Source organism: Opisthocomus hoazin, chromosome 14, assembly GCF_030867145.1.
Source record: "Opisthocomus hoazin isolate bOpiHoa1 chromosome 14, bOpiHoa1.hap1, whole genome shotgun sequence".
Classification (NCBI taxonomy): Eukaryota; Metazoa; Chordata; class Aves; order Opisthocomiformes; family Opisthocomidae; genus Opisthocomus; species Opisthocomus hoazin.
In genome coordinates, this window is record NC_134427.1 from 2050824 (window position 1) to 2062954 (window position 12131).

A 12131-nucleotide genomic window follows, 5' to 3' on the forward strand; every position below is an offset into this window, starting at 1 on the left:
CCAAGGGGACACCTCGGCAGCCAAGATCCCGCCGTGCTGAGAGCTCTAGCTCCCACACAAGGTTAATTAAGGCACGTTAAGTAATCACTGGGCTTCAGGAAAAGGCAAGAAGATTTAATGGAGTGCCAGCTGCTGAAACAGGTGAAGGCACCTGTGTTTTAGCAGGCACGAGCTGCAAAGCCCCAGCGAGGAGCTGAGCCACGGCAGCGACGACAAACCCGGCACGCCGCGAGGCTGCAACAGCCCACGATGCGCCCAGGAGATGAATTCCCTATAAACCACAATAAAAAGGAGTATAGAGCTACACAGCCCCTGCCATAAGCTGGAATCGTTGTACAAGTAAATCGATGGTGCTTTACAGGAGCAGGTGTTGCTGAGAGCCTGGTACCTGCCATGGTGGGGGACGCACCGCCTGGCCCCCGGGACCCTCTCCACAAGCCATGCTGCAAGAGAAGCCCTGTCTTCCCGAGCAGACATGAAAAAAAAAAAAGAGAATACATGCAAATTAAAGTCACAAATAATTTCAGGAATCCTCAATCCCTCTTGATCTGGAAAATATTGGTTTTGATACTTCTTGAGCCAGGGATCGCTACAGCAGCGCTGCTTTTCCAACCTCTGGGAGGGCCGGTGCCGCACGGGGAAGGGAGCAGCCCGCGCCGCAGCCGGCACTGCCCTCTGCCGATGCCCGCTGCCTGCCGAGCACCCACGGGTGCCGAGCCGCGGGGCCGCGGTGACGGGCGACACCGCTTCGTGGCACGAGGGTTCACGGGGAGGAGTCCTTGGCTTGCTCCATGTGAGCTGCAGGGATCCACTGAATAAGAAAATAATGAGGGTGGGGAACCTCCCGCGCTTGGGGAAGCGCAAAGCGGGGCGGGAAGGGCTGCGGCGCGACGGTGCGAAGCCCCCCAAAGCGCTGGGGGCAGGGACAAACACCTCCAGGTGAGAGCGAAGGAACTCTCCCGGCAAGCTGAGGGAGGGAGAGGAAGATAACTGATGCAGCATGTTGCTTCATCAGCCTCGTTCGCTCCGGGTCCTTCGCCGGAGGGGTCTCTGAGTGGGTGTCGGGAGCCCACGCGGCTTCGGGCGGGTGCTGCCGGGGCGTCGAGCCCCCCACCACCCCTGGCAGCGGGGGAGATGGCCGGGGCGATGGCAGCCTCGCAGCAAACGGCGACTGCCATGCCGTGGCCGTTTCTGAAACACCCCCAACCCAACAACGCCTATATAGATATATATATATATCTAACCACAGAAAAAAAAAAAAGAAGAGAGAACGCAGGAGGGCCGGGTCCGGCTGGGCCGGCGGGCAGGAGGAGCGGTGTAGATGGTGCTGCCGGCCGGGGAGGGCCCCGTCCCGTTCCGTTCCGCTCCCCTCCCGCGCAGGCTGCGGCTGCCGGCAGTTGCACTTTTGCTTTGCACGTCGAGGGGTGGGGACCCACCGCCGGCACCCACGGATCGGGGCCCGCGGGGTCACGCCAGAGCAGCCCGTCAGACAGCAGAGGTAGGACCGATGTTTTTATCCCTGGTTACCGTCGATTCAGGCTCACGGGTTTAAATTGGGCTTTAGTTTTGATGACTGCAACGGAGGCTTGGTGCCACTTCTCGCTCGAAGTGCCGGGAGGGGATGGGGACACCCCGTCGAGAGGCAGCGGGGTGCAGCATTAACCCCCGACCCCCGCAGACCTCCAAAAGCAAAGGGGTAGAGGCGAGGAGCCGCAGGCTAAGCCCAGGAACGGGCGAGGAGCCGCCATCTCCACTTCTCAGCAGAGCGAGCTCGTGCGAGCGCTCACGAGATGCTCTGCCGCTCCGAGGGAGGAGGGGTTCAGCTTCACCCAAAATAGCCCACCACGAGGCTTCAGACCCTATTTTCTCTTACTGCAACGCGAGCGTGAAGAAGCTGTGTTTAAGAATAACCTCCACCGCGGCGATCCGTGACCTCCGCAGAACCCGTGGCTGCTGGCGCAGGGACCCGTCCGCGAGCGGACGCCGCGGCCAGGCAGCCCCGTCTCCACGAGCACGGTGCTCCCCGGTCCGCTTCACCCGCTCTGGCCTGGGTTCGCCTCGCTGCCTTCATCCACTGGGTTATTCCCAAACAGTCTGCTCCTGGCGAAGCGGCCGCACGCTGACTTTCCACCAGCAATTTTCCACTTACTGGCAAGAAGGGGGGCAGGGAGAAGGCAGGGTCATCCGTGCTGCTGCCGGCGAGCGCGGGCAGAGGGCTGCGCGTCGCTGGGCGGGTGTGCGCTGACCGTCCGGGTGGAAAACTCCCGGCTTCGGTGCTCGTCACCGCGCACATCTACCAGGGATGGCCGGGTGTGCCAGGACGGGGGAAGAGGGGTGGGGGATCAGGCCAGCACACAGCCCCGCGCTCGGAATTTATTTTCCCTTTTTAACCAGGATAAATATTGACAGGGGAGGACGAGAGCTTTTGCAAAGGATTAGAGGGCAAAAGCAGCATATTTCACACGGCATTAAACCAGAGCGCTTGTTTTTGCCTCCATATTCTTGGAGTTTACCCAGCCGAATTCCCCCGGCATCGCCGGCTGCCTGCCCACCCGCCTGACTCATTGCCCACCGACGCGCAGCCAGCCCCTCTTCCCAGCCCCTCTCCCCAGCCCCTTCCCACAATCTCAGGTCTGTGAGGGAATCTCCCTCGAGCAGATGCTGGCAGCCCAGCGTGGACATGGGCGGAAAGGCAGGGAGCAGGGCAAGGCAGGGGGTAGGCACGCCACGGAAACACCCAGATACCTCCATAACGAGCAAATGAGAAATTAATGAAAGAACAAAGAGCAAGAAACCTTTTCACTTCACTGTGCCAATGCCCCGGTTCTAACCTGTGAAGTCCTGGCTGTCTCACTGCCTTTCCCCCCCCCCCCCCCCCCCAGAACAAACCTTCACCACCCGCAGTGACTCCGGTAACCCCAGGAGTCAGACGGGCGAGCGGGCACCTGCTCTGCCACGCCGCGGCTGGCTCCAAACACAAACCAGCCCTTCTCACCCCCATCGCCTTGCAAACGTGTCCTGGCAACCCGGAGCACGGTGCAGAACGGATGCTGGGCGAGGGGAGGGATGCTCCCGAGGCCACGGGTGGGACCCCGGAGGTGCTCGGGTCAGGGGAACGCAGGGGAAAAACCACAGGAGGTCCCAAGGATGCCCAGCAAAAGCTCTATGGCCTCTGTGGGCAGATGCTACCGAAAAGGAAATAAAAGAGGGAAATCTCCGCAGTTAGCACAGCAAAGAAGCAACGCTGCTCCTGCAGAAGAAGATCTAAAACCCAAATATCCACCAGAAAATGGCTGAAGGGAGAAAAACCTTCATCCCTCCTGACTTTTTTTAAAATAACTAAACAACAATCCTATGCAATGATGTGTTTATATTTCTATTATTTGCAGTTTCAGTTAATACCTACTAGTTATTACTACTGGCGGTTATCTCTTACTTCAGTGGACACAGAAAACCAGTGGTTACTGGGAGAAGCTGGGCACAGGACACCGCTGCCGTGCTCCAGCCCCTGGGCCAGCTCCATGTCCCCACACCCCCGGCCAACCACACAGGGCAAAGGACAGGGCCACCACCGCACCGCTCCAGCGGGAAACAAAATTTCTGTTTGAAGTCACCCCTGCGCACGTTTTCCTTTTGTTTTAGGCTGTGGAGGAGAAGGAGGAAAACCAGAAGAGAGGTCCCAGCCCACAGCACGCCCGAGCCTCCCCCCCAAAGGGTAAGTCAGGAGATGGCACTGGGAGCATCACCAGCGGCTGCTCTGCCCGTGTCACCTCTGCCACGGGCTTCACGTGTTCTGACGGCGCAAACGCTGGCCCCCCACCAAACACGGGGTGCCCACGCTGCTCACCTGGCCCAGCAGCAGTCCTCACAAGAACGGTGCTTTACAGCAGGATCCGGCCAGGCTGATCTGTCCCCCTGGTCCTGGGAGGGAGCAGGAGGTGCTGGGCAGCATCCTGGGCTCCAGGAGAGACCCAGCACCCACAAACCTCACCTAGCCACAGGCTGCTTTCCCCCAGATGAGCTGAAGAGCCATTCCTCCACCGAGCTGGCTTTTAAGAGCTGCTGTGGCTTTGCCTCCCGGGGTAAAACCCAGCGGATTTGCTAACAAGGGTCCTGGGTTGACCGGGTCAGGTATAACCACCCTCAGGTGAGGAGCTGTGTGGGTTTGATGGGCTCTGATGTGGGTGGGGGTAGAGCCCCACTGCACCCCAGGCCCATGAGTGTTGTAGCTGCTCCCACACGTGTTCACAGGGTACACAGCTGCCCTTCGGCACACACAAAACACTTTACATGGTACGTGCCCGGTGGCTGCAAGCCCTGCCTGGTGCTCCTGACTCTACAAACGAGAAGTCTCCATCCCGTGGGGTGAGCTGGCTGATGGCGGGGTCTCCTCGGCAAAACAAGGGGTGGAAAAACCGTTTGGGGAAGAAGGAAGCCGTGCCTGGGAGAGTCTCACACCTACCGCCGCAGCCAGCCCCTGCACCGAGGGGAAGCGAGCGCAGAGCGTACGACGCAAAATTTCCTCTTTCTGGAGCTTTTTTTAGCATCCTGCTGGTTTTTACACAGCGCAGTTGGCTGAGCCTTGCAGTCTTACTGCTTGGGATTTCCAAAGCGCAGTTTCTCACATCGCCGTGTTTCTTACCCCCGCCTCCGAGGGCGGCCGTTCTCGCAGGGGCATTTTGGGGTGTCCTGGGCGAGCCCCCTCGCTGCTCCCCAGGTTTAGCTGGGCTTGCTGGGACCCCCCGTGCTGCGGGTCTGCAGCCCCCGGGAGAGGCAGAAGGTGCTGCCAGCGCATCCCTGCCCCGGGGCCAGGCAGGAGGGGGACGAGGATGGTGCTGCAGGAAAGTTGCTCTGCAAAAGCAACTTTCTCTCGGCAAGAGATGAGAGGAAAGACACGCTTGTTTTTTAAAAAAAAAAAAAAAAAATTAAAAAATCAGCAGGAGGAAGAGCTGGGTGATGCGGGTCGTGGGCTTTACCTTGCTAAGATGCTCCCCAACCAGGCGTAGCCCTGCCCGAGCAGCGTTCACGGACGTGGGGCCAGCTGGGCACAGGAGTGTCTGCAGGAGCGGGACGCTGGTACGGGCAGCGAGCGATGGCACCGCAAAGTCACCCCAGCTCCTCGCCGCTGGCGCCTCAGAGCAAACTCCAGGCAAGGAGCTGAGACATTCTGCGGGAAAAAAAGGGAAAATCAACCCAAGGCTGGCTCTGCCGGGCAGGCTGCCCACGTCCCTGGGCACGGCGCTGGTATCTGGGAAGCCGAGAGGAACGGAGGAGCTCTCCGGGAGTGAGCGGATGCACCCGGTCGCCGGTGCCCCGGTCCCGCTGCCCGGGCACAGCCCAGGGACCTGCAGTGCAGTTGTTTAGCTCGGATGCCCCGGCAGGATGGGAAGCCCGGACACGCCATGCTGAGGAGTTTGCTGTAACAGTAAAGCCGGGCACGTCTTCATGGGAAGCCGTCACCAAAGCGAGCATCCATCCCATCCTCTACACGTACCAGTCCCCACGAAGCAGCTCCGGATGCCTTCCCAGCGCAGCCTGCTCTGCCTGTACCTATACTCAGCATTTTTTCAAGCCCAGCAAGGCAATTTCTGACCCCTCGGGGAGGATGTGCTGGTTTTGGCCAAATGGTTTGGCTCGATTCCAGTACAGAGGAGAAGGGAGGAACCTGCTCGAAGTGGGTGCCGCTGTCAGGAAGCTCCAGAGGGGTTAACCAGCTGCCTGGGGCGAGCTCTGGAGCCCCAGGGAACCCCACGGCATGACATGTACTGCCAAAAACCAGCCACATCCACAACCCTCTCCCAGCTACTTGCACCAGTCAAGCTCCAGCAAACGGAAACCAAAGCCCCGGGCCCAAGTCACCCACCAGCGACAGACCAAACCTAAGGAGTAGGTGAGCACCAGTTCGTTTTCCTGCATGACAAAGAGATTACTCACACTTCTAGAAACAGTCATGCAGGTTTGTGCAGCAGAAGTAGGGTGGAGAACGAATAAAAGAATTGGAAAGTCTTTGAGCAGAAGGCTAATTAACACCACGGCTTATTAATTGGCGTTTCTGAAGTTTAACGGGATTATTTCACGAGCCGTTTCGCTCTACTGGCTCCGTTAGATGCTGGCTCCCTGGAAGGAAGGAAGAGATCTCGGCCTCAGCGGGCTCCTCACTCCACGCTACACAAGAGACACGACACAAGCGGACACGGACGAGTCACCCCCCTGAACGGTTTCCTTTTGCAGAAGATCTTCTGTTTCCACTCCGAGCTGCTTCAAAGCTTTGGTGCCATCATGCTGACAAGTGTTGAACGCTGGCTTTACCAATAAATGTTCCCTTTTTAACACCTGTACCTAAAAGCACAGGAAAAAACATCAGGGAATGCAGCAGGATGTAATTTTGCCTTTGTAAATGTGCCTTGGACGTCTTGGTTGGTACCTACAAGCTTCTCCCACCGAGGCCTGCGGGTTAACTCTTCACGCTGAAGCAAAGGGCAAACCTAAGAGAGTCTGGACAGAGATCTGAATTTCCTCTCTATTTATCAGATCTGGTTGTTTTTTTTTTCCTGACAGATTCAGATAAGATTGGCTGCTTACCATTCAAATAAAGTCCACCTACAGGCACCTCAGTGACAATATCTTGTATTTCCAACAGCCACGGCAGTCACCGCGCAAGACGGGTAAAGGAAAGGTTCAGAAAAAGCAGCTGTGGGAAAGTCAAATTTAACAGGAGGAGTGTGGCCAGCAGGTCGAGGGAGGTTCTCCTCCCCCTCTGCTCTGCCCTGGGGAGGCCCCATCTGGAGTGCTGTGTCCAGTTCTGGACTCCCCACTTCAAGAAAGATGAGGAGCTACTGGAGAGAGTCCAGCAAAGGGCTGAGAGGATGATGAGGGGACTGGAGCATCTCTCCTACGAGGAGAGGCTGAGGGAGCTGGGCTTGTTCAGCCTGGAGAAGACAAGGCTGAGAGGGGACCTTAGAAATGCCCATAAATATCTGCAGGGTGGGGGTCAGGAGGACGGGGCCAGACTCTTTCCAGTGGTGCCCAGCGACAGGACAAGGGGCAATGGGCACAAACTGAAGCCGAGGAAGCTCCAGCTGAACCCGAGGAAGAACTTCTTCCCTCTGAGGGTGACGGAGCCCTGGCCCAGGCTGCCCAGGGAGGCTGTGGAGTCTCCTTCTCTGGAGATATTCCAGCCCCGCCTGGCCGCGGTGCTGTGCAGCCTGCTCTGGGTGACCCTGCTTGGGCAGGGGATTGGGCTGGGTGACCCACAGAGGGCCCTGCTAACCCCGACCATTCTGTGACTCTGTGAACAGAAAGCAGGTAGTTCTGCAGCAAAAAGTGTTTCATACATGGGCCAGTTGTCCGTGCTTGCGTGCAAGCATGTTCTATATTCTATTTATGAAAGAGAAATGGAAAAGTCGACCCCGGTTCGGTGAATGCCACCGACATGGACCTTGGCTCCGCGCCGCAGCAGCAGCAGCACTGGTGGGAAATGTTCCTTTCTCAGGCGCACGTCGGGCTCATTTACATACGGGGCAGATGTCGTTCCGTCACCTTCTCGGCTCTCCGCAGCCGCGGTGCGGGCGGGAGGTTTCTGAAGGGCTTTCCTGGGAAGGCCAGGGGAGCGTCAAACCCGCGAGCGCTGCGCGAGGCGAGAGCATCTCTCAGCGAGCCGGGATGCAGGCACGGCGCTTGCCGGAGCATCTCTGCGCTGGCCACACGCTCGGGCACAGGGAGACCAAGGCAACCGGAGGCAAAGGGAGCTTCGGATGGGAAAGGTGGAGCTGGGAAAGACGCAGCCGCAGAAACCCGGCCGCAAGTTAAATGTGTCCCGCGATCGGGGGCGACGGGTGCTTTCCTGTACCTTCTGCTTCCTAAGCCCCGTCTCGCCCCACGACGTTCTAACCACACCTTTCTGTCTTTCAGCTGCGGGGCCATGCCGGCTGTCAGACTCCCGCGTTGAGAGCAGTGGCTGAAATGCCACCCAAGAGGTGACCAAGGGGCAGCTCCGGCAACGAAGTGTCGGCTGCTTCGGCACGTGACGATGCATTTCTCGGTGTGGATCCCCTCCCAAGCAACCAGAGTCAGGTCAGGTAACTTCTGACGAAGAGCATGAGCAAAACGCAAGGAGTGGGACTTTAATTAACTCGCTCACCCCATAACGAAGCTCCTCCCCAGAGCGGACACGATGACCTGGTGACGGAAGCCTCGCACACGGATGCCAAGGCTGAACTTCTCTGTTTCAGCGCCGACAACCTGAGGACAGCCGGGCTGCAGGAACATGTTACCATGCCGGGGTTGAGCACGCATCTGGAGCACAACCATGACGAACAGCTCGACCTGCACCGAAACAGACCTCAAGCCCTACTACGCCATTACGTACACCTTCATCCTGATCCCTGGACTAATAGGAAACACGTTAGCTTTGTGGGTCTTCTACGGGTACATGAAAGAGACTAAAAGGGCCGTAATATTTATGATCAATTTAGCCATTGCCGACTTGTCGCAGGTTTTGTCCTTGCCCCTGAGGATTTTCTACTACTTGACCGGGACGTGGGAATTTGGAGGAGGCCTCTGCATGCTCTGCTTCTACCTGAAGTACGTCAATATGTACGCAAGCATCTACTTCTTGGTCTGCATCAGCGTAAGACGGTATTTGTTTCTTATGTACCCATTCAAATTCAACGACTGCAAGCGCATCTGTGATGTGTATATCAGCATCGTTGGGTGGGTCGTGGTCTGCGTCGGCTGTTTGCCCTTCCCGCTGCTCAGACTTCACCAGGATACCAAAAACACGTGTTTTGTGGATCTCCCCGTAAAGGACGTGGAGCTCCCCACCTCCATCGCAATGATGACAATCGGCGAATTGGTGGGGTTCATCACACCCCTACTCATCATCCTATACTGCTCGTGGAAGACTATCTTATCACTAAAAGAAAAAAATTCTGCTTCACATGACCTCGGAGAGAAAAAAAAGGCCTTAAAGATGATTCTCACCTGCGCTCTGGTATTTCTGATTTGCTTTGCACCTTACCACATCAGCTTTCCGCTAGATTTCTTTGTCAAAACCAAAAAGATTAAAAACGGGTGCGTCCAAAAGGTGATTTCAGTGTTCCACGTCGTCGCTCTGTGCCTTGCCAGCTTGAACTCCTGCGTGGACCCGGTCATCTACTACTTCACTACAGACGAGTTCAGGAGACGCCTTTCCAGGCAGGATCTGCAAGACAGCATCCAGCTCCACAGCCTCAGTTACGCGAGGAAGCACTCCAGAGACGTGCTCAGCCAGAACGCCATGGACTGCTAGCGCTGGCCTTCCTCAGACAGTCGCCAGGACTTCAGATGTTCACTCTATTTTGGGGTTTGGCCCATTTTTTATTTTCCCCCCAGAAGGCTGAGAGTGATGACTCGGAGAAGCTTCTGCTGATTTCAGTGAGAGCTGGAGAAAAACAAACAAAATTCCCCCCAAAACTCTAACCTGAACAAAAATATGTTGATTTAATACTTTGGTTGCAATTTTTCTCTGTATATAAATGACACGGTGCAATTCCCACCAGCCCGATTTCTGAGCTGGGCAGCCGGGAGCACGGTGGCTTTGGCAGCAGGAGGAGGACGTGGACCTGCAGCAAGAGGCAATGCCGTGCCCCGCTGTCACTGGTGGGGCCATTGCCTGGCCGTGTCCTGCTCACGCACCCCGGCTTCAACAAGAGGCAGCAAAGACTTCGGGGTCTTACCACGCAGAAAGAATTTTATCCTAAAAACGAGTAGGTGAAACAGAATTACATATTTCTGAAGCAAAGACAATCCAGTAGTGACTAATTCCTATGGCGAGTGCCAAAAGCCTGCCTCAAGCCACGCTGACCATGGAACACGGAGCGCGAGGTGGCCCCAAAGGACTTGCCATCTAAACAATTACCCAAGCCTCCATTTTGGGGCATAGCAGATGACATCCCCCCAAAACACCAAGCCAACCGAAGTGCCCCGACACTGTTTTTCTCCCATCGGTTCCCACCGCGGCTGGAAAGCCATCCAGTTTGAAGCCGTCTCGCTGCCTTGGGTAAGCTTGAACCGCGGGGCTGTGCTTCGAGGGTATTCACTCGGGCTAGACGTCCGTCAAGCCTTTCAGGTCCTCTTTTCACCAAAAATACGGCAAATTATTCCCTTTTCACTGACAACGGACCCTGTGCCATTGCACCTACTCTTCGTTAGCAGCAGCGTGATTAAAGCACAATTAGCGGAGCCAAACCTGTCTGAAGTTTATGGTAACGGGAGCTCGTGAGGAGCAGAGCCAACAATGCCACCCACCTGGTGACGAGAGATTTCTACGCAAGGCTCACATGTGGATGCAATCTTAATAATAGTTTCTTTAAAATCAAACAACCGAAACTTTGGGTTTGACTGGTATTTCGTTTGCACCTTCTTGTAAAATTTATTTTTCTGTGAACGTTTGAAATGTTACATTTTGAAATGGAAAAATACTGTGACGGTATTAGATTTTATTTAATGCAAGTGTTGTTTTATAGATTTTAATTTATGAAAAAAATATATGTTTTGTAGAAAAAAATGATGTGAATCCCAGAGTGTGCTGGAAGACAAAAAGACTTTTTCTTCTGGAAAAACCCTTCTACATAATAAAACAAAACTCCCCCACCTCACCCCTGCAGGAGTCTGAGCCAGCGCGTCTGTGCCCGAGCGCGTCGGCTGAGTACGCCCCGCTAATTCACAGAAACCACGCAGCACGTTGCAATTTGTTCACAGCAATGAAAAAAGTATTTATTTTTTTTTATTTCCTGTGGCATATGCTAAAAAAAAAAATATAGTTTTTTTTTTTTTTAAATTTAAATGTCGCTCTTGGCCCACTCTCCCCTCTGTACCCGCCTGCGTCACCGACCCGCGCTTACACGGCCCAGCACGCGGCAGCGCCTGGGGCACGGCTGCCTCTGGAGCGCCTGCAGAACATCCCCGCTGCCTCTTCAGCACGAGTTTAACCTCCTCCTCGCGCTGGGGAGCAAGGCGGAACGCTGGCTTGCCAAGGGACACACCACGCCGCGGCGAACGGCAGCAGCTCCTTGCCCCCGCGGGAGGTTCGCCAAGGCAACCACAGAATCACAGAATCACAGAATCACAGAATAGTAGGGGTTGGAAGGGACCTCTGTGGGTCATCTAGTCCAACCCTCCTGCCGAAGCAGGGTCACCTACAGCAGGCTGCACAGGACCTTGTCCAGGTGGGTCTTGAATATCTCCAGAGAAGGAGACTCCACAACCTCCCTGGGCAGCCTGGGCCAGTGCTCCGTCACCCTCAGAGGGAAGAAGTTCTTCCTCATGTTCAGACGGAACTTCCTGTGCCTCAGTTTGTGCCCGTTGCCCCTTGTCCTGTCACTGGGCACCACTGAAAAGAGCTTGGCCCCATCCTCCTGACCCCCACCCTTCAGATATTTGTAGGCATTTATAAGGTCCCCTCTCAGCCTTCTCCAGGCTGAACAAGCCCAGTTCCCTCAACCTCTCCTCGTAGGGGTTCCCATGGCTGATGACCAGCCCGTCGCCGTCCTTTGGCCACCGTCCCCTGTCCCCAGCTGTGCGGGAGGGGAGCAGGATGGCCCCACACAACCCCCCTAGAGCTACTTTTAGCTTCTGAAAGGAAAAGATGCTACACAAAGTGGTGCCAGAAGTTCAGAAATTGTTCAGTGAGAAAAACCTCCATTAGCATAAGGTTTCCCACCTAGAAAATCCAGCGGGTGCCCCACGAGCCGTTTCCCCTGCTGCCACAGCGACGAGGTTTATTCGTATTAGTACTAACGGTCTCTCTCTACAGGAAGTCTGGGGCAATAGTCGTGGCGGCTCACACGAGCCGAATTCCGGAGGGGTCTGCCTGCCCCCCCCCACCCCACCACGGCACCTCTGCTCCAGGCGGGACATGCCCCGGCCACGCTCTCCATCGCAGCGGGTTTCACGAGCCCCCGGCTGATGGTGCCACGGACATCTGGAGAATCAAGACATTACTTAGATTAACAGAAGGCGTATTTTCACGCCCCGTCGACGGCTCAGGATCCACGGCACCAGCCCAGGCCCCAGCCCCGGAGCAACCACAGCAGCAGAGAGATGCTCTGCAGCATCCCTGCCACCCCAGCCAGCCTCAAGCGGGGACGGCA

At 56.2% G+C, this 12131-nt stretch overlaps 1 protein-coding gene across 1 annotated transcript; it reads left to right on the forward strand.

The window, feature by feature from the left end:
* The first annotated feature begins 1446 nt into the window (after positions 1 to 1446).
* GPR174 (G protein-coupled receptor 174) lies at positions 1447 to 9513 on the forward strand. Its single transcript, XM_009937646.2, has 3 exons — positions 1447 to 1498; positions 3643 to 3715; positions 7912 to 9513. Exon 3 carries the CDS (start codon positions 8309 to 8311, stop codon positions 9287 to 9289), a length of 981 nt encoding a protein of 326 aa, XP_009935948.2. The 5' UTR covers positions 1447 to 1498; positions 3643 to 3715; positions 7912 to 8308; the 3' UTR covers positions 9290 to 9513.
* The last annotated feature ends 2618 nt before the right edge of the window (positions 9514 to 12131 follow it).